At 33.6% G+C, this 25,949-nt stretch overlaps 2 protein-coding genes across 7 annotated transcripts in view; both read right to left on the reverse strand.

The window, feature by feature from the left end:
* Nucleotides 1–12,130, reverse strand: part of RhoBTB (Rho-related BTB domain containing) — a 29,413-nt gene extending 17,283 nt beyond the window's left edge. For 2 of the 5 annotated variants that reach the window (XM_046617193.2, XM_046617189.2), the window contains exon 1: nt 11,679–12,130. The gene's annotated coding sequence lies outside the window, so the exon portion shown is untranslated. Of the gene's footprint in view, nt 1–2,090; nt 2,681–6,159; nt 6,201–9,926; nt 9,945–11,678 lie in introns of those variants that run through there. The other 3 variants (XM_046617191.2, XM_046617192.2, XM_046617190.2) reach the window with 3 other exon arrangements.
* Nucleotides 12,131–12,973: 843 nt separating this feature from the next.
* LOC124214669 (alpha-tocopherol transfer protein-like) lies at nt 12,974–21,831 on the reverse strand. 2 transcript variants are annotated; one of them, XM_046617198.2, is made up of 7 exons: nt 21,586–21,831; nt 17,804–18,005; nt 16,583–16,742; nt 16,136–16,316; nt 15,183–15,368; nt 14,328–14,433; nt 12,974–13,732 (listed from the first exon to the last, which is right to left on the reverse strand). In XM_046617198.2, exons 2-7 carry the CDS (start codon nt 17,940–17,942, stop codon nt 13,572–13,574), a joined length of 933 nt encoding a protein of 310 aa, XP_046473154.1. In that variant the 5' UTR covers nt 17,943–18,005; nt 21,586–21,831; the 3' UTR covers nt 12,974–13,571. The 2 variants fall into 2 exon arrangements, with proteins under 2 accessions (XP_046473154.1, XP_046473155.1); XM_046617199.2 differs by having other exon boundaries at nt 17,804–18,015.
* Between the last annotated feature and the right edge of the window lie 4,118 nt (nt 21,832–25,949).

The raw sequence follows: 25,949 nt of genomic DNA on the forward strand, positions 1-25,949 counted from the left end.
AACTCTTTTGTCACAGACTCTATAAAAATTGTATAAATAAGAATAATAATGTTTGAAAAAAACCAACTTCCCTTTTAAATTCAGAGTCACAAAAAACGCGGGGAGTTATGCATATATTTTTTTTTTTTTTTGTAAGAATGATCTTTTGCGTTTTTGCTTTATGGAGTACACTTAATTCTCGAAGTAATCTCGATCTAGACAACTATAGTCTCTCGCTTGGGTGCTTGCAGCGAATTTCGAATGGGGGGGGGGGGGGGGGGGGGAGTTTGAAACAGGGACGAATAAGACACACATTCATTTTTCCTAACTTGTGTGTACACACACACACACACACACATTGGTAGAATATCCTGTATACTTTATATATTATCTTGTACTTTATTCGCGCGTACCAAAAGAACTTTGAATAAATACTTTTCATCAATCCTCCCCGAAGTTGCGAAAATTTTATCCTCGTTTCGAGACGTTAGTCAATGTCAAGATTCGAAATTAATTAAATTCAAGAATAGAATATTTTTTGGTAATAATGTAACGATATCGAACGTTGTCTTAGAATTTGCCTTACTTCAGAACTTTTATACGCGATGTATACTTGTTTACAAATAGTCGAGATAAGACTTTCAATTTTTTACTTTTCTTTCGTAGCTACAGATAAAAGTATTGCTAGTATAACGAGTTGTTTTTTTTTTTTTTTTGCGATCTTTTTAAAACTTATCAATCGTCTTTACAAATTGTATAATTTAATCATTTCAAGCTTTGACGCTCGAATAATTGGTGCAAGTTGCGCTCAACGCTTCACTCTGTCGTCTCTTGTTGTTAATCAATTTACGCAGGATCTTCAATTAGAAGATCAAAAGGTCAAGTCTTTCGGGGCTTACGAACTTGCTGTGTAGTCTAAAACTGCCGATTGTCAATGTTCAATTTTACTTAATGTTAGCCTTGGTCTTCTTGCTTTTTTTTTTTTTGTTTTTGTAATCCCTTTTTTTCGTGATTTTTCGGGGCTCAAAACCTATTCGTCTCAGAATTGATTTAGTCTCAGAATGGATCTAGTTATCTTTTCGACTAATTTTAATCTCAGAAGTTTCGAAAACACGCAAACGAAAAATCAAAACAAAATATCTTCGTTCTTCGATTGTATATTTCGAACGATTCATCGATTGTGTAAATTCGATAATTCCTAAATTCGTAAACAGAGAGAAATTCGATCACCCGAAAATTGGTGAAATTTAACCACTCGGAAAAACTTTCACTGTGAAATTGGACCGTTGAAAAATACGATAATTGAAAAATTACCCATAATAATATTAGCCTTATCTCTGAACGAATAAATCGAAACGTTCAGGCGTATAAGATTTCAAACCCATCACCGGATAATAATATATACAACTTTGTGCACAAATGTTGCGTTTATTAGTCGGAAAATTTTATACATATATTTGAAAATTGGAAGGCAGCGAAACAAGTTTCTTGATGTAAAAGAAAAATAACACAATAATTATTAATACCAATAACAGTGACAAACAAATTAAGAATATTCAAATATCAATGATACTGAAAAACGATCACTCGAACGATGATTTGACAAAAAGCGAATGAAAAAATCCAATAGACATTACGAAAAAATAAAAGATCAGATAAACTTTGAGATCTTCGTTAAAATTTAAAAATATTTACAATTGCGGTCTTTTTCTTCAATGAAAAACAGTGTCGCGATGTTGAATGAAAAAGAAGTAGGAACGTAAAACATCGTTTCCGAGGTCACTTTTGACAATGAAATATCCTTGGTCCAAAAATCGTGAATTGAAAATCTGATTTTTCAATCCTATTCGTACGCATTTTGTCAATTTGAAATTTGATTTCGATTATTCACTCTCTATTTTGTTTTGTTATTTTTTTATTTTTTTTTTCCGTCAAGTCTACCGGATAACAGTCAAAAATTACAGGTGCCTATGACTGACGTTTCTATTTCGCGCCGACAGTCGCAAAAACTAGGGTAATTAAGAAGTTGTGTTTTTTTTCGAAAGGGCGTCGCGACGCCGGTTAATCGGAACTATACAAGTGTCTTATATTCGATTTTGCGTTTCACCCACCTTAGCTGTATAAACGCAATTGAAAATTTTCAGGTCGATTGCAGCAGCAGCAGCAGCAGCAGATTCGGACGTAATATCGCAAGATAAAACCCAGCTTGAATATAAACTTGAAAGATCAATGTCCTCGCCGATAATTCCAAGATTTTCAACTCCGGTTAATTTCTCAACGTTCCGAAAGTTGAAACGTAATCGTCACCCCGCCGTGCAGCGTAGTGAAATCAAGCCTTTATTATTAACAAAGTAACAAGTAAATGCAGATACACACGTTACGAATATAAAATTTCTAAAAGTTCTCTCAACGTGTCGCGCACATCGATATTATCTGCACAAAGGTTTTGCACAAGGATCGGTAATTGGAAAAAATAATCACTGTGTGGCTGCAACGATTCAATTCCCCGGTCTATACGAATTGAAATTGCATAAAACAAAAAAAAAAAAAATAAATAAAAATAAATAAAAATTAGTTTCAACTCGCTATTATCTCGACCGTTGTACGAAGAGACCGTTCGCCAATTTTTTCGCAATTGAGACAGGAAAGAAGGGAGGGAACCGAATCCTGGTTTATACGTGCCGAAGAGGTACAAGTGAACAGGATCCCGGAACGTCCTGTCACAGACTGTCGCTTCTCTAGTCTTTGGGGTATCCGAGCTTCGGCGAATCTCGGGGTGATTCGAGGGCTTTCGTTTTATTGGTATACTGGTGGTGGTGGTGGTGATGGTGGTGGTGGTGGTGGTGGTGGTGGTGGTGATGGTACCGGTGGTGATGATGGGTGGGGGGGGGGGGGGGGGGGGATATTATACCCTCCTGACTAGCGAATATAACCACTGAATGAACCCACGCCGTGACCCCGCGCCAAACCACCAAAGCAAGAAAATGCGGATCATTGGCGAGCTGCAGGTTCACGTGTGTCTTTTATATACATATATGTATATAAGGTCTTCCACGCAAACTCGTAAAAACGATTTACCATCGACATGACATTTTGTTAATTTCATAAAAGATTTTTTTCCACACTAGTACGGACCCTGAAAAGCTTGTGAGAATTTTTTCAAATTTTTGTTTTTTTTCATCACTCGTCTTTATTCTATGATTTTATTTATTTAACTCGTCTTAAAAACACCCGATTAGTTGATTTTTACGATAGAGGATGTAAAAATATTTGATACATCCGATTGGAAACATTTTTACGCAAGATTCAGACCTCGTTGTTTTTTTTTTTTTTTCTCTTTACTGATATTTTTGCTTTTAACAGTTTTTTTTTTCGATTTTCACAGCTGTTAAAAATCTAGTTCAATACGTACCGCATCTTGGATTTGATTGTTATTGATTTTTTTTTTTTTTATATGTTTCTCCGGTTCTAAAACGCGCTCGCGATTTTTTCTCAAAAATACTTTTTGTAAAAAACAATAACTCAAAAAGTGTTGGGAAAAAAATGTTGAAATGAATCGTGAGTGTGTTTTTGAACTGGGGAAGTTTTGATAAGATTAAAAAAAAATCAGTAATCAAAGTTTTATTATGCATGAAAACATGTTTCTTGATAAGGATTTTGTACTTTTTTTTTTCTTTTCAAATATCTCAGAAGCAGAGCGTTCAATACAGCTTTTCAATTTCTTGAATCGATTCTTTAATTAAAATTTCGAAATTAACCTGCAAGATTATCGGAATTGTTGTTTATTTAATAATTCCAATTCGAATAGGTCTAAAATTATTAAATGTATATTATTTTCTTCCCTTCTTACACACCGTTAAATTCAACTCTTGCGCTGTATAATGACTGAATCATGCCGCATTGACGTCAAAATCCTTTATAATCAAGAATAATATCGCGTGCACTGTTTTTTTTTTTTTTTTTTTTTTTAACTCCAGTTTGTGCGAGTGTTTGTTTCTGTTACACGTAGACCCATTCCTTACTGGATACGATCATTTTCTGGAGAATAGAAAAACAAAAACAAAAGAAAAATAGAAAAAACACGTTGTACACACTTGTGTTTAATGGGCAATTTTCACGAAAGCAAGATTTTTATCTATAATACTGAAACTCTTTATCCTTCTGTACAATATCAGCCAAAATTAACTGGTTCTGCATGGACTTGACTATTCAGTCGGTAAATGACTCAATTTTTTTTTTTTGTCATGTACGAGTTTTGAAATAAATTTTCGAAGGTGACGTGAAGTCGTTTTTTCTTCTATTCTCTTTAATTAATTATTTACAACCGAAGAATTGGGTTATACAGTTTATTGTAACAATTTTCACAAAGTGATTTAACAAAAAAGGATATAAGAGGTCGGAACCTTTTTTTTACTGACAATAAGCGAGCGATTTTTAACGTTTTATTGCATGCGTAATTCTCATATAGTCGAGGGTTTGTAACTTCTTATTGATTCGATATTACAAGAACGGAATGAATAGAGCTTTTATCGAAATACTGGATCATTCGAAAACTTTCATTTTTTCACAACCTTCAGACTAGTTGTATAAAACGAAAAAAATGCAGAGATCCAATATTCTATTCTTATATTGTATTTGGTACAATTTCTACTTTTCCCTGTTTCTTATTGACCTAAAATCTTCAAAGAAGCAAAAAAAAAAAAAAAAGAAAATGATACCTAATTAAAATAAGTTTATTGTGTTTGTGCAAGAAATTTGTTACTACATTAATTTAGAAGATTAAAAAAGCGGAAGGTAGTGAAAATAATAAATGAAGATCGTGTAAGAAATCGAGCTTTGAAAGTATAATCACGTTTAAATTACGCTCAATCAATACGGCTGGAAAGTGTAGATAATAATTTTTTCACAAGAAGAGCGGTCTAGCCGTAAAGTCGTTTATTAATACTCTCTTGTAATAATATTCGCAAACAAGTCTTACAGTTTTTATGCGCTCAAAATCGATGGTATTTAAAACCTCAAATCGTTTATATCCGAAGAAAAAAGACAGCGTGAAACATTTGTCGATGTATACGAGTATAGTTGTAAAATTTCTTCTGTATAAATCACGCAATATAAAACATTTAGCAGCGAGTTTGATTTTTTTTATTTTTTTTGTACGCAACTCTCCCCCTTCCATCCTTACCTTTTTATCTTTACAACCCCCAGGGTATAAACCGTCCATTTTAACGTTTCGTTGTCACGAAAGTCGCGAGGAATTAGGTACACTGACCCTCCTCTATGGGAAAGGTCAGTTTCCGATCATTGGTCAGTCATGCCTGAATATCATTTCACCCTTCTCTGCAGAGAGAGACGGATCGTTGTTATACACATAATGTAATACCCAATGAGTATTTTAAGCCTCTGAAATTGGACGAGGATCGTCCGTGAGAAGGATTTTTTTTTTTTATTTTTTAACAAGCGTTAAAACGGGGGAATTGTATTTAAATGATTATTTATTCAATAGCGAATCATTAATATTGTGATATTTTTTTTTTCTTTTCACAAATATGTCTTCGACGATGAAAACACTTTGTTATTATTTAAATGTGTTCGATTTTATCATCGGGTGCTTTGATAATGCAGTGAGATTAAAGAAAAGCGGTTGATAAATTTGTCATTTTATTATACAATTTCTTGATTGCGATAAATTTTAATATTCGATCTTTGGTAATAATTAAATTGAAAAATATCTAAATCATACTTAAAAAATTTTCCTACTTCGATGATCGATTCGAAGAACGATTTTATTTGTATTGTAATTTTCGTTTCAAATTTCTTTGTAACAGAATTGAAGTTTAATCAGATTCGTCTTTAAACAATTTCGAAGTGATCTCGGTAAAGAAAAAATTGATAACTTGACTCTCGTTTTGTTTCCAATATAATTTCATTCCTTTTCTTTTTCATGTTCCAGAATTTTTGTAAAAAAAAACCTCATTGTATACCAATGCAACAAATGATAAGATTTGAAAAATACCACACGACATATTATAAACAAAAACTATATAACCGCGAATTAAAGAAGGGCTTATTTACAATTCAGCTTAACGCGTTGAATTTTTGTCGCATGGAAGGAGAAAAAAAAAAAAAAGAAAGAAAAATGTTATTTCAACGTTCGCATCAACGACGTTAAATTATACATACATATATGTAGTTTAAAGTTCTTGGGCTGATGTCAGCTTCGCTTCGCTTCCTTTCGTCACGTTCAAAGGATGATTCTCGAGCTGTGCAACCCTGGCTGGTTTTGCTTCTATACCTTCTACATGTGCATACCTATAACCTAGCTGACTTTATACATACACATACACATAGATAGGAATGTATATACAGTATACGGTGATCGTTTCGCGACCCCGCGCATGCTGAGCTCTACTCGGTCCTGGATGACGTCAGACGGTGAAAAATCAATCCCTGGCCCACCTGTATAGTGGCACCCTCTCTACACGTGTACTACACACGCAAACACACACGCGCACCTAGGCCAAGGTGGAATAGTACATTGTTTAACAAGGAGGGAAACTCGGTCTTTTCGGGCCGAGCTTAAGTTTGCTATACGAGTCCGTAGGTTAAGTCGAAGACTAATTGTGTCGCAAATAAGCGAGGCGAAAAAACCGTTGACTTTTTTATTGCGCGTGATTCTTTGTAAAACGGGAGTATGGCACGCGTTTGTTTTTGTATTTTTATTTTTTTATTTTCTTACGCGAATCACGAAATCGAGGTTAGGTTCGCGTAATGTCAGATTTGCCAGCGAATGCGCATGCGCGCGGTACGGAAAATACCACGTTTAAGTCCTAGGACTTGACCTTTTCAGACACAAAAGCCGCTGTACCGACACCCTTTAGCTTTTTTTTCCTTTTTTGCATTTTTATGTAAAAAAAAAAAAAGAAAAATATGTACCTAAGATTTGGAACGAATAGGTTTTTTTTTTTTTGAGCATCCCCCAGTTTTTTATAATTGTTATAAATAAATACATGCGAAAAAAAAAAAAAAGAAACGTATTTTCGAGAATATAATTCGTTAGCGGAGAAATTTGGTAATAAACGTACCGTAAAAACGGTTGGTTGACAGAGATCTCGAAATATTTATATGGCTATTGGATTTATAAAATTCAATGGATAGGGGTAGTTTTCAATCTCCCTTAGGGGTGCATATCTGAATTTCGACGATCTTATCAAACTTTCGCATCTTTTCTTTGAAATAATAGTAACACATATTAATTGTCGTGTTATTTCATTCTTTAGTTTTCTCTTTTAATATTTTTTTGTCAACACCGTTTGAAAATTAATAATATACAACATATATTAGCTTATAGAGATTTACAAAACGTTTGATCTATTTATAATATATTTATATCATACGAAAAATTGGTAACGAATTTCACTTCAGCATTGATCCTTTTTTTTTTTCCTTGTTTTCCGAATTTTCGAACGGAAGAGATTTTACTTTCTTTGCTTTTTTTTTCCTTTTTCTCGCTACACGGTGCACATACACATCAGTTGTAACAACAACGTTGCTTTCGTAATTTCTTACAGACTTTTGGAGATTTGAAAATTGTCTATATTATTTGTTCTTCTGTCGACGAATTCGCGCTCGCCCGGCGGTATTAATTATACATCCAAGTAACGCGATCGGTATTTTCATCGTCTCGCCCTATACAATGTGCAATGTATCATACAAATCGTTAATCGATACGCAAATGTCTGGGATATTGTTGCACCTTTCGAAATAACGCAACGATCGAGAAACTCGCAGCTTTTATCGATCCCCAAGTTGGGGGTTTGTTTTTTTTTTCTTTTTTTTTTTTATTTCGTTTATTATTTTTTTTTTTTTTTTTTCTGTTCTTCGCTTCCCTTTTTCTCGCACGGCGACAGTCAAATGTCATTGTACCGTATAAACATTGACGTATAATATGTGTATGCACAAAGGTCGATGTCCTGGGAGAGAGCAGGCTTGCGGCCTTGATCTCTCACAGTCGAGAGGCTTTCTTCTTTCCTTTTTCTTTATTTCTCTTTTTTTTCTTGTTTTTTTTTTTCATTCCGTATTGTTTTGTTTGCATTTTTTTGCCAACCCGTTTTTGAGTTGCCGACGGTATTTGAGAAAAAAAAAAAAAAAAAAAAAAAATTATTATCTCGTTTAAAATTCGTTCGATGAGAACTTTATAGTTCCGGTTCGTTGAATTCTTGAGAGATGTGATCTTGTCGGTTGTTGTTTTTTTTTTTTTTTTTTTTTTTTTTCGCTGTTGTTCCTTTCAATCGCAGGGATTAACAAAAATTACGCACGGTACTCGAAAAATTCATCTCTACCGAATTTTTTCTCAACAAAGTAATTGTGCGCAGCGAAAAGATGAGGGGGATGAAAAAAAAAAAAAAAAAAACAGCGAACAAAAGTAAAAATTTGCACTACTTTTCTCCTGTTTCAAATTTTACCTCGATAAAGGACGAGATGTATTAGTTTTTGTTAGTGGAAATAAAAATCAATAGTTGTTTAATTTTCGAGTATGTAGAAAAAAAAAATTCACTTGGAAGCAAAATAAATTCTAGATAAAATGAAGAAGACTGGGAGAGGTTATTTTGCGATCCTCGGCTAGTCACTTTGGCACATCGGAGCGATGCGATGAGTTGATACAACGTGTCTAACAATTTTATAAACACGGTTTAACACAGATCTGTCCAATCTACTTGCGGTTTTAATTAAATAAAAGCTCCGTCAGCTTCGCGGAATGCGGTGAATGAATTAGAGCTCCCTGAGTTATAATTATTCTTTACTACGACGATGTGTTTGCCTCGATGATTATCGTGTATATACGTGTATGAATGTATACACGGTTCAGCATCGTCATCTGCACAAAGGATAATCCAAGGTGGAATCGTTTGTGGTATATTATATATGGGGCATTCCATTTCAAGCCAACGGGTCAACGGGCCTGACCTTCTGAGACTCCAAGGGCCGATGGACTTTTTTTTTTTGTTTTGTTTCGTTCAAAATATAACAACTGTAAATTTTTCGAAATCTTACCGCCATCTTGTAAAAGTCTGCCGACCCAAAATATCCTTGACACGAAGATGGACAGTTTTAATTAAATCGGTGAGACTGTTTTTTTTTTTTGGTAAAATCAGAAACTCGAAAACACATCTTTTCGTCGTGATTTGAAAATGGGATTAAAATGCTGAATATTTTTGTTGTTTTCTTTTCAGGAAAACTTTTGTTTTTGAAAAAATCCCCCCCCCCCCCTAAAAAAAAACAATTTCTTGGCTATTTATTGTTAATGATGGTTTCTTGTGGTAAAAAAATTAAATAAATGGAAAACTCCGTTTTGATGAAAATCGATTTTCTTTTCATTCCATTTGTTAATAATTGTTTTATTTTTTTTTTCTTTCGAATTAAGCAGAATTTCTTTCGTTTTACTCTTGAAAAAAAAAGAAAATCGAGGTTCATAAAAACGGAGTTTAGTTTTATTCTATTTTTACCACAATAAACCATCGTTAAAAAATAAATTCCAAGATAAAAATTTTATTTTTCAAAAACCGAAAATTGTCCCAAAAAAAAAAAAGTATACACCATTTTCATCCCATTTTCGAATGATGATGAAAAGACGTATTTTCGAATCCCCGATTATACATACGAAGCCTACGTTTTACGGTAGTTGAAGAGTCAAAGCACTTTTTACACCGCGGTACATATAATTTACGCTTATGCGTGCAATGCAATGTTGAAAACAACACGAATGACGATTATTATTAATTCAAGACAGTAAAGTGGTTGATTGAATAATTCGGTAATTGGAGTCTGAGGGGAGCTTTTTTATGGCTTTTTATCATGAGATTGAACTTTCTTCGACCTGAATTATTACCGCTTTGTAGAAATTTAATCCTTTGTGTTTTGTCGGGTGGTGTAGGTGTTAGGTACACTACCTGTATATATGTCTGTTACAAGATTGAACTATGTCGTCGGTAAAATTGTCCCTCACGCGCCGGACGTCTAAGTTGATTGAATTGCGGTCAATCACTGCAGAGCTGACACAACCGGCAGAACTCGTAGAATTTTCGTGTACGAACGAAGACGATTCGACGGAAATTCAACCAAACAGTTGTGTAAAATTTTAGGGATAGAAATAGAGAAAAAAGAAAAAATTTATAGGTACCTGCATTAAATTATTGCCAAGCTGGAGAGACGTTTCATTTTCTCACAATTGTTGTAAACGGAATTTTACGGGTAAAAATAAAATTAGCGTAATTTTTACAACAATCTTCGAATATTCTTGCAATTGAAGAAATTTTTCTTTTTCTTTTTTCACAAAAAATCACATTTTATCGTTACGATTGAAGATTTTGAAGATCCCTTTCCCATTACAAATTGCGCGGTTTCATTTTTGAACTTGCAGCACGCCTTTCGTATATGATTTAGGAAAAAAAAAAAAAATAACAAAGAAAAAACGTGAAAATATTGGGAATTTTTTACCAAACGATTGTAAGATGAATATAGATTTAAAAAAAAAATATATATGTATTCCGGCTGATATGAAGTGAACTCTGGGTATTTTTTAAAATTTTTATCCTCATCCTTATTTTGATTTTCGATATAAATTTATCAATTTTTTTAATATTACAGGCTATACGATATTTCGCAGTTGAAAGAAAAAAAAAAGTAAAACGACGAGTTGAGTCGATAATAAGTTAATTTTTCCTCTCACCTTAGTATAGGAAGAGTAAAAAATTAATGATATGAAAATTTAGTCAATTATTGAATTGTACAAACAAATGTTGCAGCCACAGGTTGAGAAAAAGATTATTTTGTTTTTTCTCGATTTCATATTTCAATATACAAGTTTTGCTTCTATACATCAAATAATAACCAAAATCTTCACTTATTACTTAGAAAGTTTGTCTTTTTTACGTTGATAAATAACATTGGTGAACCACCCCCCCCCCCCCCCCAACTCTTGACTTTGTGCTCGCGAGATTCAAAATCATTCAAAATGAATAATTCCAGATGGTTGTGAAAAAATTTCATTTCTCATTATTATACTAAAATATTACAGCGAAAATAATATATCGTTATAATGACGTTTTAAATATTGTCGGATTCACACGAAGATGTGATACACAAGTAATCGTTTAGTGTTATTATTGCATTTTCTGGTTATTGCATTATCAATTCTGTTCGTTTAGTCTACAATTTTTTTTTTTTTTTATGTTAAATAAGGCCTCGTGCAATATCGATTTATCGTTGCACCTACGTCAAATCATCGCAATAGCTACACTGAGAAAGATTTCATTTGCCACAGTGCGTAGAAAAGTTCAGTAAAACAGGTATCGTTAAAAGAAATGTTTGAATATTGTTGGAATTAGGAAAAACGAGGTACGTCTAACCATTTTGCGCTATCGTAGATCCTTTTTTGGTGATTGTGGTAAAGATGAAAATAGCTAAGGACTGAACGGTAACCGAAACTGAAAATTTCTTTCAGCGATAAAAAATATAATGCAACTGATCACAATAAATAAGAATGGTAACTCGTGCCAGATTTTTCGTTTACATCTGAAAAAAAACACATTTTCATTCTCTACCCAGAAAAAGACTTTCTGTCATGGTAAAAAGAAAAAAAGAAAGAACAAAAAAACAACAAAAGTGAAAGTATTTAAGTACGTTGATTGACAATCACTTACCGAAAAATTTTTTTACGGATAGTCTCTTCGTTCTTGTCCTGTATGAATTATTTATACGGGTTGTATATTTTATCGACAATATCCCGTATCGGTTAGGACAATAACGACGAACTTTGAAACCACCATTGAATCGTTAAAGTTATAATATTGTCACAACAATAATCACTGCACAGAGGCGTAATTTGATGTATATTATTGTTACACGTTATGTATATACGTATAAGTATATCGTATAAACGCAAGCCGCTTCCAGAGCTTTACACAAACGTTGCAACGAAGCACAAACGGGTCATCGTACAACATAAGCACGGCCGATAAAATTATTCCCGTCTTTCCGCTTCACGATCCGATCTGTTTTCTTTCTTCTTTTCTTACGAATTTTCGAACAAACTGCATTTAGCTGCATTAATAACGATAAGAAATGGACTGGCCTCCGGAAACGAGTTGAGGAACTGTTCGTGTATTTCGCTGAAAGCTCCTACAACGGTTACCAAGATGGCGCTGTCAACTTTGCCTCGCATGACGTCATGGGTGTGCTTTACGTCTCAAGAAACGCGGATGTTCAACTTTCAATTATTAAAAATTTTTCTCCTCGCCTGTTCTCATTTTCAAAAAACTCCCTTCAGAAATCGTGTCATTCAAAAGTGACACAATCAAGTGAAAGAAGTATGCTTTCAATTTGATTGTTTTTGTTTTGTAATTTTTGTAAAAAATTTTTAGGTTAGAACTCGTGAAGATCTGCAATATATTCCTCATCGTTCCTGCGTTGCTGCAGTTTTTTGTTCAACTCTCGTCTGTATGATTTACGGCGTCAAATTCGAAATTCGAAGCAAGAGTCTACGGTTATATTATATTCAATAAACGAACGAAAAAATTATATCACGTTTCAAATGTTTTCTTCGGTTTTATTTTCCGGCGCGAAATTCAAAATACCTTGCTTTATCTGCCAGGTCTGGCTGATAACGAAGGACTTGCGAATAACCTACGTCGAGCTTTCGACTCTCGGGCTTGCATGCAGCTACTGCCATCGGTCGAGGCTTTGCCGGAGTTTGCGAGACTCGGTTCGCGAAATTGCAGATTTCACGCGACTTACGGTAATTGAAATTTCACCTCGCCATTATCCAGCGGGTTAGCAATTAGCGAATTTTTTTACTGGCAAATATTTTTCAATTTTCAAATTTTATTCAACTTTACATGTGAGATGTGGGTTATACCGTGTGTAATATAATTTCTGTGAATACAGTAATATGTATAGGTCCTCTTATAGTTGTATATAACAAACATGTATTATTGACTTATTCATTTTACAATTTATGATTTTTATTCGTATTATTCTTGTTATTTACTTATTTTTAGTGTTTTGATGATTTCTTAAACGATCCGTTAAAACGGTCATTATATATCTATATACCTATAATACAGAATTGATATTTGACTTTTTTGACCTCATCTAAGTCACGAATCACTAATTTATGAACCACGATATGTTTAACTACACCGGTGATGTTATAATTATTGTAATATAAATTTGAGTTATTATTTATTGATGGACGGAAGAAAGCAAACAAAAGATCACAATGAAATAATTGTTATCGACAGCAATTTATAATATTATATAGTTACATTGATTTGAAGTGCCGTTTTCAATTTTAACAAAAGTTTGCATCAGAATAAGACCGACGTATATTTTTTTTTTTTTTTCCTCCACTGATTATTGTCTGAATTTGTTGTTTTTTGCAATATTACTTTATGAACGTGAAGTTAATATCTCAATAAGTGTTACAAAATTATCACAATAATTACTTATATCTATACGCAGTTTAAAGAAATCAAACATAATATTGCTCAATTTGATGTAGCGATTTTAACACGATAAAAAATATTAGAACCGTTTTAATCGATATTCAACTTTCTGAAAGATCCTTGGATTCCGTTTAATTCCGAAGTTAGGGACGATTTCGAGTTTGGCAAACGAGCGTTCTCGTTTGTGCGGCAAAGCTTCTCCTCCCTGAGGAACCAGTCTCTGTGTTTCTCAATTTTCCTCTTCCAGGCATCTGAAACGAAGTTCATGATTTTTCAATTCTCGCCCCAAGCGATATACAAACGCAGAAAAAAACGTCTATGTTTCCAAAATTTCATTCGATCGTGTTCAAAATTGCAGGTGATTTTTTTTTCGTCGTAAAAAAAAGTTTTTTACACGTTGAATCCGCACTGGTAAAAATATATTTTCCTTTCTTCTCTCCAGTATTCGAATTCGCGCGATGAAGTGTTTCGCGTTATTTACAATCGTAATTGAGAGTATATCGTATAACCTTCGCTGACTTTAAACAAACGTCGGCAATACGTCGTAACATCCTACAAGTATTTAAATCTCAGAATTTTCTGTTCAAACATTTCCGCCACGGAGGTGATGTTTGATTTTTAAATAAGGTGTGTAACGTTTATGTCCACACAACCATGGCATCGATATGTTTTAACAAGATTATCGTTTCACAATTTGCCGACACGCGTCGCAGCTGAAACTTGTGTCGAATAGCATAACTTTCTCACGTTACAAAATACCAGGTATAATGATATTCATGCAGTAGTTTTACGTTATTATACCGCATGTTTAACATAATGCAAAAAAAAAAAAAAATATTTAATTACCGTTCAGTTCGTCGAAAGTTCCAGCTTTTCCGCCCCATTCGGCCGGCAGGATATCCTTGTCCATGTACGAGTACAATTCTTCACCGCCACCGGTGTGAAAACGGAACTATAACGAGAGGATCGGAATATTTCATTGATTTTTGTAACTTACTGCAAGGTGCAAGTAATATCCATTTCTCACTTGATGAATTCTACTTTGTATCAATTCGCAGAGTTGTTTCTTTCTTTTTTTAACCAACAGCCCCAAAAGCGAGCAGTTATCCAGATGCGGCTGTATTTGCCGTTCGATATGACTTACCGCGGTAGATTAAAATCGAACGTTATTATTCGTAGTTGAAGAGTTTTTGTTTCTTACTTTGTTCAACTAGCAGCCCCGAAAGCGGGCACTTACCGAGAGGCGGCTGTAATCACTGTTCTATACAGCTTTTCGCGACAATTTAAAGTCTAACGTTATTCTTCCTATTATTAGAGTTTTATTCTTTCCTCCTTTGATCAACAGTCCCGAAAGCGGGCACTTATCGAGAGGCGGCTGTAATCACTGTTCTGTACAGCTTTTCGCGACAATTTAAAGTCTAACGTTATTCTTCCTATTATTAGAGTTTTATTCTTTCCTTCTTTGATCAACAGCCCCGAAAGCGGGCACTTACCGAGAGGCGGCTGTAATCACTGTTCTGTACAGCTTTTCGCGACAATTTAAAGTCTAACGTTATTCTTCCTATTATTAGAGTTTTATTCTTTCCTCCTTTGACCAACAGCCCCGAAAGCGGGCACTTATCGAGAGGCGGCTGTAATCACAGTTCTAAACGACACATCGTGACGTTTTAAAATCTGACGTATTAGGTACGATATTCTCACCTTGTCGACGAGCTTCTCTTTAAGCAGCGGGTAAATCATCGCCAATACGTTTCCGATGAAAGACGGTGTGTGCAGAAAATGGATACGGGCTAATCGGAACGGCATGCTGTTCTGGGTGGCGACCATTCCGCGTCGCATCACAGTTTGCGTTGGCACGCATCGCGATATGTGCCCGGCGTTGAAACCCTGTCGATATTTCAATTCTCATTCTCGTTAGCCAATTATCATCGTGCTCGTACACAAAATACCTTGATTTTAATAAAATTTATTCTCCTCGATACGATACAATTCAATTTCATGGAAAACAAACTGAGAAATAAAAAACCCAATTCGCTTATCAAAGGCGAAAAAGGACATTGAGTGTGTTTGCAATTCGAGTTGACACGTTTCGACGATAACTCATTCCGTAACGCCTGGTGTAAAATCGGTTCGCGAAGCCAAAATTTGCACACTTAAATACATACCAATGTGTAAAACGTGCGAATTACATTGAACTTGACTTTGGTAAAGGATTTTTTTTCGTCAAACGTTCACATTATATCCGGTTTTGGCAAGTCTGCCGATTTAACGAGATCGCCAAACACAGTCTCGGATTCGACGTTTGTGTTTACAAATTATTTTTTTCTTTCTATTTATATTTGACTAAGCGCTAATCCGAATTGTCAGAATCTGTACATATTATATTGGTATAAATTGATAAATAATTTATAAATGTTGGAAAAAAAAATTAATTTTTCAACGTGAAGAGCTTTGATGCTTTTTCTTTGCCGCTAAACTGTATAAAGTTTCAGTTAAATTTTCCGTACTTTGAATGAACACAAACCGTCGTTTTTTTTTTCTTTTTTTTTGTTTTTTCTAAATTTCTTTTCCTTCACTTCTAACTCTGACACGAGAATATTCTTCACGAATAAATCCGTCATTGAATTGTTGAATATAAATGAATGGGTATTCACCTGAAGGTCAATGATCATGACGTTAGAGAGTGAAAATTCCTCAACCAGTCTTGTGTCCATAACCATGAGGATGCGCCGTGTGATTGTTTCGAGGGAAAACTTTTCCAATCTTGTATCGACGAGGCGAAGAATCGTGACTCGATATCCTTCGGAAGTCAGCGATGGGAGGAGAAAATATTGTCTGTGGGGACAAATTTTTTTTTTTTAAATGACGTAATAATTACATTGAATATACATATTTATATAGAATTATATTTTTACAATCCATTTTTGTTTTTGTTTTAATTATTTTTTTTTCCCTGATTTATCATAATACACAGATAGGATAAATTGTGCTGCCATGATAATGTTAGCGTTGATTTTATCTCTTGGGAGAAATTTGCACCGACAGTTTCGTAAAAGGAATTTCTATCTTATAAGATTGTAGGGAGGAAATTTGTATATTACATTGCTTTGCAGCATTCCTGAATATCGTTTGCCAGTGGATCTCTGGCGGCGAAAAATTCCGGCAATGCGGTACGGGCTGTGAAATATCTGTCCAACATCTGTTTTGTTCTTTCAAGGCTGTTTTTACAACCGTATAAAAATCTCTCCAGTCTCACGTCGTCTGAAACACGTTCGATGCAATTACTCATTCATACAAGCAATTTTAATGTATAATGTAACAAGTTATGGAAATTAAATAACTGCACAGCTGTTTGTCACTTTTTTAAAATTGAATATCCATCGATTCAAGTTATACAGTAATTTGCACATATTTTCTTTCCCTTTTTTACTTTTTGTTTTCTCTCGAGTTTTCCGTTTCTCTGTTTTCACAGAAAAAAGGAAGTTATTGTCTTCATCCCGAAAGTGAAAAGTTGAGTTTTCACTAGATCTTCACGTTTTGAAGTTTAGAGTCTGGCCAATGTTTTTTGTCCTACGATATCTCGAGAACGAATTACCGGATTTTCATGATTTTGTTCGCAATCGACGCGGCTTTTCCAAACTTAGAACTGATTAGATTTTGGCGTTGATCGGTTCGGTACTTTTTCAATTATGCAAATAACAAAACTTCAAAAAATCGAATGCGAACGATGATATCTTGAGAATGGATGAATGACTTTGAATGTAAATTGGTACCCTGAGGTTTTTTGGATCGCTGATCACGAATCTAAGGTCAGATTTGGAAAATTTAAATTTGGCGTATTCGATAAGCTGAAAAAAAAACTAAAAACATTTGGATTTTTATGAAAATTTCTACTCGACGGTTTGTCGGGTGGCTGATCACAAATTTGAAGTCAGATTGCGAAATCCAAAATGGGCGATCCAATATGGTGGAAAAGAATCTAAAAATATTCCAATTTTTGTAAAAATTGGTAGCCGGAGGTTTTTTGGATCACCGATAACGAACCCAAGGTCAGACTTCCAAAAATTTTAATGGTGGATACATTATAGTGGTTTAAATGAAAAAAATCGTCATATTTTCACGTGTAATATCGTATCCGAAGACTTCAATATCGTTGTTAACCACGAATATGAAAATTTGTAGCCCGAAATTCGAATTGGATATTATTTTTGTTCTTTTCTATGAACTACAAACCTGCACTGTTAGAATGAGAATTTCTTGGGCTGGCTCACGGCCAGTCTAAAGCCGCTTGTTTCAAATTCTTTCGCGGTTTTTTAACTCACCAATGTGCTGCGGCAGGTGCCGTTGTTTAACAAGCCATTCCCTCAGGTTTGCAACATCTTTGCGTGTCTGTTCCGGATCCCATTTCATTTCCTGATCAATCCGTTCTTGCTGTTTCACGGTCGGCGGAAGCAGCGTCATTTTTCACTCTCTCTCTTTCTCTCTCTCTTCCTTTCTCTCGATACGTTTGTTTGTTTTTCAAATCTGTTGTCAGATTATAGAAAAGAAAAAAAAATAAATAAATAAATAACCCAAGTTTATACGGTATTGTTTCAAAAAGAAAAATACCATCTCAATTTTCGACGAAATTGCAAAATTATCTCTATTTTCTGCGACGTAATGATATGTAATTCGAAAAAGATGGAGAATTAAGTTGAGAAAAAAAAAAAAAACTGATTCACGTCTGGTGAATACAAAAAATATATAAGTTTATTGTATTCGTTGTCTGCAAATATTCGCAGTTCTCAATGAAATATCGAAGTTATTAACGTTCAACTGATCGTAAGTAATTCTGCATACTCGCACCTACAACCACGTCACTCCACGTTTAGATTACGAAATACCGGATTGACGAGTTGCTGCAACGCGGGATATTTTTCATGATCTTTGCTTTTTGTAAGCCTATGTACGCGATCATATATGCGTAAGTGTAAATAATTTTAGATAAGATAAGTATGAAAAATTGTCGATCAGTCGGTCGTGCAAACTGTAATAACGGTTAAAATCGTATGTAGACGTATTGTGCAATCTGTAATCGGTTGGCAAATATTTTCCGTGAAAAATCGATTGGTCAGAATGTATAATACATGCCAAAATGTAGAATCGTCAGAATTCGTATCGATAATGTAGAATATCTTTTACGGATTCTAAATTCTACCGTTCTGTGTTTCCGCATTTTTATATTTTGTCTCTCTGTGCTTCGAATTTCTATATTTTCAATTTTCTGTGCCTGAACCTTGTAAATTTTGATAATCCTACGAATTGGATTTTCACGTCTTTGAAAATTCGACATCTTCGTCCTATTGTCAATCGGCCGTTCTAGTTTTTCAATCCCACCAAGGTACGTGTGAAATCGCTGGTTGTTACGTGATTGAAACTCGTCTGCACGGTGAAAAAATGAGAAAAATCGGCTCGAACGGGAAAACCGCGAAAGTGAAAGCAGTCTAAATACGCGTACGTAATACCGCACTATACACATTATATGCGTACAATCGTTCCTGTTATGTTACAGATAACATGTAGATAGGAATTATACACTGAGAGAAATTTTTAGTTGCGGTTACCGATCGATCCTTAACTATTTTCATTTTTTACCACAATCGAAAAATATTGTTCTAGGCAGAAAATGAAAATTAGTTTTATAGCTGTTCTTTCTCATTACGATCACTCTTGCTATATTTTCTTGCAACTGTTGCGAAAATTTAATGCTTGTAATGAACAACAATATTGAAACAGTTTCTTCAACGATACGTGTCTTACTGAATTTTTCTAGTTACTATAACAAATGAAATTCTGTAAAAAAATTTCATTCTACCTTCAAGTCATTAGAAGTTTAGGAGCAATGAGCATATGAAATAATATAAACACTAAATTTAGGCAAAGAATGGCGACTAAGTTAAAAATAATCGACGCATCGATTAGTCGAGTCCAAAAAAATAATCGAACACGACTCGATTGAATCGGCGAAAATTAATCGATTAATCGATTGATTCGTATTTTTTGAAACGGCGCATTTGAAACTAGAATTTCGCAAATTTGAGTACGTAGTCTTAATGGCTTAAAAGTTTTTTTCATAATTTATAGTTTCGTTGAAAATATTTTTCAATTTCAGGTAAAAAATGTTCGTTTATCTTTCACTTATTTTATATAAATAGGTTCTTAGTAAGTAAGACAATGATGATAATTGATACTTTGATTACATACATTGATATTATATTGCGTCGTTCGTGAGTGTAAAAGACGCAAAACCGATTTTAAGGAAAAATAATCGATTACACTCGATTGACAGGGAAAAAAAATTATCGATCTAATGGAAAATCGATTATTTTCAATCATTCTTATGTAAGGAAATCCGTGATATAGAAAAAAAAAATGGAATCGAAAAAACACAGCGAAATTTTGTACAACAGTTTTGAGTCTTACACGAAACGAAATAATCCTACCATTACCAATTATTTGAAGTCAGTGATTTGACGGCGTGGCTAGTATTATAACAGCTCGCATTATGTAGAAAGTCGACCGCACGTGTCGTGAAATACAAATTGACCAAAATTAAGCTATTGAACGATGTAAAGCGAGATTGGATCGTACGCACGGTTTATAACGTTTCAAATACAAATACGTCACTTTGTAAATTTTGAAATAGGCGATAAATAGTTCGATTGCACGTGTGCAGAGAATATTTATGTAAAAAATAAAAAAAAAAGAAGAAGAACAAATTTTTTTTGTAAATCAGTACAACGATCCGCAAATTTACTAATTTACAAATATTTTCACCGTCGCTTTTATATACTTGTAACTTTTCTCAGCATTACGAAACGAAGGCAATTGAACGGCAAATTTTTCTTATCTTTTTTTTTACCCTTATCGCCGCTCTGTAAACGTTACGGAATTCAAAAGCGTGAAATTTTTTCGACGTATTTTTGTTTTCTCAAAACCAGAAGATTCCAAAAAAAAAAACAAACGTTTAAAAAAAGATGCGTTTTTTCGAGTTACTGATTTTACAAAGAACGTTTTTTCGATCTTGATATCAACGATTAATTTCATCACTTTACGAGTGGTCGCCACACTTTTGAAACGTGGGGGAAAATTTTGTAAAAATTACATGTATTATTTTTTGTCGAAAGAAGCAAAAAAAAAAAAATAAATAAAAAAATAAAAATTCCATTGGTCATCGGTATTCCAAGTAGGTCAGGCCGATGACTCGTTGATTTGATGTGAAATGCCCTATATGTATAATATATGAATATAATGACACGTCGTGCAAATAAAATCACGGAATTAACGAAGTATAAACATTCGCTTACTACGTACAGGATGTCCGACTCGACAGTGTTGCCTTTTATTTTATACGTATATTATAATTGCAGTAAACTTGATTCTATCGGACGAAAGTGAGAGTTGAAGTGTAATTTTTTCCTTCTACCATTGGTCAACAGAGTCTGATTCGAATTTGTTTCATCCGTACGCAGGGAATTTCTCAGATTTATTTACGCGTGGTCTATTCCTCGGGGTTTTTTTTTTATTCATTTATTTTTTTTTCAATTCTTTTAAATAATTTGTACAAAATAATTTCAACAACTGTCGGGTAAATTTTAACGTAAGTGAAAAGCAAAGTTCTCTTTTTGTTCTTTCTTCAAACGTCAGTCAATCGTAATGTCAGCTGATTTTTGAAGAATAAAATTTTTTTAAATGTTGGATTTTTGCAACAATCGAAGTTGGATGTTGAAGAATCGCAAAAAAAAAAAAAAAGACTGAAATTTTTCCTTTTCACCGAGATTGTCTTAAAAAAATGCAGGAAATTTCATCAGCGTACGAAAAAAAGATTTTTTTTGTTTTTTTTTCTCATCGAAATTGATGAAAATTTGGAATCCATAAAACCGCAAGCATGCCGGATTTTCCAAAGCTTGCATCAAAGTTACCAAAATAATCGAAACACTCATTTTTCATCTGTATAATATTCCCGATAAATGTATCGTGTGTGTTGAAAGAAAGGTGAAAAAATAAAAAAACAAAAACAAACAAATAAATTTAAAAAATGCGATATTTTTTTTTTCCAACTTACTATTCAGCTTATTTTCAGTGTGAAAAATAATCGTCCTCCCAGCAGTTTTCGACGATAATTACTATCCTGTCGTATTTAACGGTAAAAATTTGGCCGATTTCGTAATAATCGCCTCGTCGAGATCCTTTCGTATTTTCTTTTCCTTTATCCCAGATTTGACGTTCCCTCTCGCTATTTAAGCACAGCAGATCCGCGATTGTACCTTTCGCGAAGTCCGACGACTTCTACTCAACGACACTCTCTTACCTCAAACGATATATCCGTCCGACTTGGCAATTGCCTCCCACCATTATATTATCGCCTTCTTCGAACTCTGACTTGTATTTTCTTTATCCATTTCCCGCGTTTAGAATTACACACGTGTGTTTGTCCTCTTAAATTTTTGCAGGCTTGTCGAGAAACGTATAAAAAATACAACGTACGTTCAATTTTTGTCATTCAATTTTAAAAAAGAGTTTAAACTCGGATCGTTGCTTCTTGTTTAGCGTACCTGATTCTCTCGTTATTTTTTTTTTTTTTTATTTTCAGGCAATTGATGAAAATAACAACAATTTCATTTAAATTCAGACTCGCGGAATTCGAAAATCGATCATATCAGGCTTACTATTCAATTTTACATCATATTTTTTTACCCAATTTTCATTTGTATCTTTCACAATGTGTTGATAACAAAAAAAAAAATAAGACAATATCACGTGTCGCTCAAAAAATCGATGCTCACGTTAAAAATTAGATTTTTGTTTTTCTTCCAATATCCAAAGTTTAACAAAAAAAAAAAAAAAATAATGAATAATACCGTACAGCTTGACGAAAAATCTGTCGAAAAATTTTTTTTTTCGTCAACCCAATTTCTCCGCGAATTTTGTTCCCTGAGAACAAGAAACATTTACAAATAAATCCCCCTCCTTGAAATACTACAATAACATGAAAACTGGAGCCCATTTTATTTATTTTTTTTTCTTTTCCTTCAGTTTCGCATGCATGAAATTCCTATTAAGCAAAAGCTATAAATAAGCATCTTATTAGTTGTTTACTTTTATATAGACAACTCAGTTGCTATGTCATAGATTGTAATCAACTTAATATACGATCACGTAATGCTGCTGGTATTTCAGATTTTCGCAACGTTCGTACTTCGTTACTTTTCAGACCGTGTATGCAAGTCGAATAATGTATGTAATAATAATATATTACACGTGCACATTTTACAGGGTAAAACGAACGAACGAACAAACAAACAAACAAACAAAAAGTTTTAATATAATGCGAGAAAATAAAAGCAAGTTAAAAATAATTACGATGCAAAACCTCTGGACCTTGGATGAACGGAAAACATGCGACGAAATTAACAACGTCGTTGTTTATTTTCATTCGTTATTATTATTATGATTATGCGTAAACGATGATTACTTAAAAATATTTACCCCGTATCGATGTAGAGAATATTTGATTTATCGAATCTGATAGCAGTTTCAATAAAAATTCAGGTATTTATATGTGGATGAAATATTTTATTAAAATATATATATATGTAGTGAAATATGCAAACTTGTGAAAAGAAAAAAAATAAATTTGTTGAGCTAAATTTCGATGCTAACCAATGATCTGACATAAATAATATACGTTGTATTTGAAGTTGAAATAAAAAACAGAATTTTATTTGTCGGAAGATTTTAATAACGAATATAATGTATACATGTATATGTGCAATATGTACAACAACAAAATTCCACAGATATTACGGAGTTAGAATTCAGTCTGTTCGTTGTTTTATTTTCCTGTTATTTTTACTCTTTGCGAATTGTAATCTACGCATGTTCGTAATAATGCGGATTATACATTCATCGGTATGATGTTATAGAAATTTTGTTAATATTCTTGCGGTAATATTTCAATAATTTTTCCTTGGGTTTATATACTATATATAACTGTCGCGTTTACAGAGAGATCAATAAATAAGAGAAGAAATAAATGAAAAACTTACACGCATGAAATAAGACTGACGAAAAGTGAGCAAAATAATTTTACGACAAAATTGTAAAAACTCTACCGGCAGTTGCAGGATGATAATTAAAATATTGAATATTGAGCGATAAATTATTTATTTCGAATCAATGAATATATTACATATTATATACGTGTATCATAAGCTAGCGTCAATTTTTATTTTCCACATATTTTGACCATAACTGTAAAATTTTTGACAATCTTTGGACAAATTTTTGAAAAGTGAAATGCTCGACCATTTTCCGCCGAAATTAAGAAAATTTTGATAAATTGCGCGAAATTTTGAAACATTTGTTTAAATTTTTGAAAAATTTAATACCCACTTCCTTCTACATTCTTCATTTTGTCTTTAAATTCAACTTTTTCTTGCATCTTTTCTAGTGTTCGATATATTCGTCTAGGGCGATTAAAAAAGACCACATTGTATAATTTCTCCGATTGCAGGATAAAAAAATTACGATTGTCTTTTTTTTTTTTTTTAAATAAACATCTTGTTAAAAACCAAATGCGCTGTACGTTTGAAGAGTTGAGCAACTAAAAAAAAAAAACGTGTTTCAGAGCTGGGATACAGTTCAGATTACGAAAGGTGATTTAAAATAATGGGACCAAAGAACACGCGACGCGACTAAGTCATTCACGTGCTTGAGCAACGTTCGAGTCGTAAAAACAGTTTCTCATTTCACGTTGGGCAATATTCCACTTATTATCTATTTGGATTGAATCTCCGTAAGGAAAACGAAAAATCTCTCTTTCTTCTCGTTCTCGTTTTTTTTTTTTTTTTGACTTCTTTTTACCAGTATTTTTATTGGTTTTTAACTTCTCGTTTCTCTGTTTTCAGAGAAAAAGAGAAGTTATTGTAACCACCCTGAAAATGAACATTTGAGTTTTGACTAGACCTCCACGTTTGAAAACCTAGAGAATCACCGCCGACAATTTTCGGATGGATCTCTGTATTTATGTGTGGATACATTTTTTGTCCTACGATGTCTCGAGAACGAATTACCGGATTTTCATGATTTTGTTCGCAATCGACGCGGCTTTTCCAAACTTAGAACTGATTAGATTTTGGCGTTGATCGGTTCGATACTTTTTCAATTATGCAAATAACAAAATTTAAAAAATCGAATACTAACGATGATATCTTGAGAATGGATGAATGGATTTGAATGTAAATTGGTACCGTGAGGTTTTTTGGATCGCTGATCACGAATCTAAGGTCAGATTTGGAAAATTTAAATTTGGCGTATTCGATAAGCTGAAAAAAAAACTAAAAGCATTTGGATTTTTATCAAAATTTTTACTCGACGGTTTGTCGGGTGGCTGATCACAAATTTGAAGTCAGATTGCGAAATCCAAAATGGGCGATCCAATATGGTGGAAAAGAATCTAAAAATATTCCAATTTTTGTGAAAATTGGTAGCCGGAGGTTTTTTGGATCACCGATAACGAACCCAAGGTCAGGCTTCGAAAAATTTTAGTGGTGGATACATTATAGTGGATTGAAATGAAAAAAATCGTCATCTTTTCACGTGTAATATCGTATCCGAAGACTTTAATATCGTTGTTAACCACGAATCTGAAAATTTGTAGCCCGAAATTCGAATTGGATATTATTCTTTCTTTGAAGCGTGAGAATTGGGGTTTCATTTTTTTTTTATTTCATTTTTTCGTTGTCAATTTATCAAGTTAAGCTGCAATTTTTTATCTTTCCGGTACTAGAAGAGAGTCAATACAGCAAACGAGGCAACGTCGGGTTTCGCATATCCGGCGGATATTACGCGACTCGATTATGGCGCTCTTCGGAGAATTCTTTATCCTGATATTTTCACATTGTCGGCTGAGAAATTTCGACCGCCATAATTAGTATATATAGTAAGAATAAATAAACGAATTGAGACAAAAAAAAAGAAACGGAAAGGAATTTAATGTGCCGGATGTGACGTCAGAGGTTTCATTTTTTAAAACCACATCATCTTATACACACCGGAAAACATGATTTTGTTTGTACGTATATTTCTTTTTACGGTTTTAACCAAAATTATTGGAATTCTATTACTGTCGTAAAAACATTGTTTGCACGAAAGGAACGAAAAATTTATATTTCAATTTCGACAGTTTGTTAACCGTACAATACGTGGTTATTTATATTTTTGCACAATTGGATTGCAAATTTGATCGATCGATATTCCATATAATAGCACGTTTTTCGAGGATTATTTATATTTGGCACAAAATTCGTCCGGTGAATATCCGGCGGCTCCTGATCCTCGATGAAATTCGAACGACTTTTGCTTCGAATTTGAAAAATTTCTAATCTCAGTCGCACGTTTTTTCAACTTCGATTTCAACACGGATCT

This window comes from Neodiprion pinetum, chromosome 3, assembly GCF_021155775.2.
Source record: "Neodiprion pinetum isolate iyNeoPine1 chromosome 3, iyNeoPine1.2, whole genome shotgun sequence".
NCBI classification, from domain to species: Eukaryota; Metazoa; Arthropoda; class Insecta; order Hymenoptera; family Diprionidae; genus Neodiprion; species Neodiprion pinetum.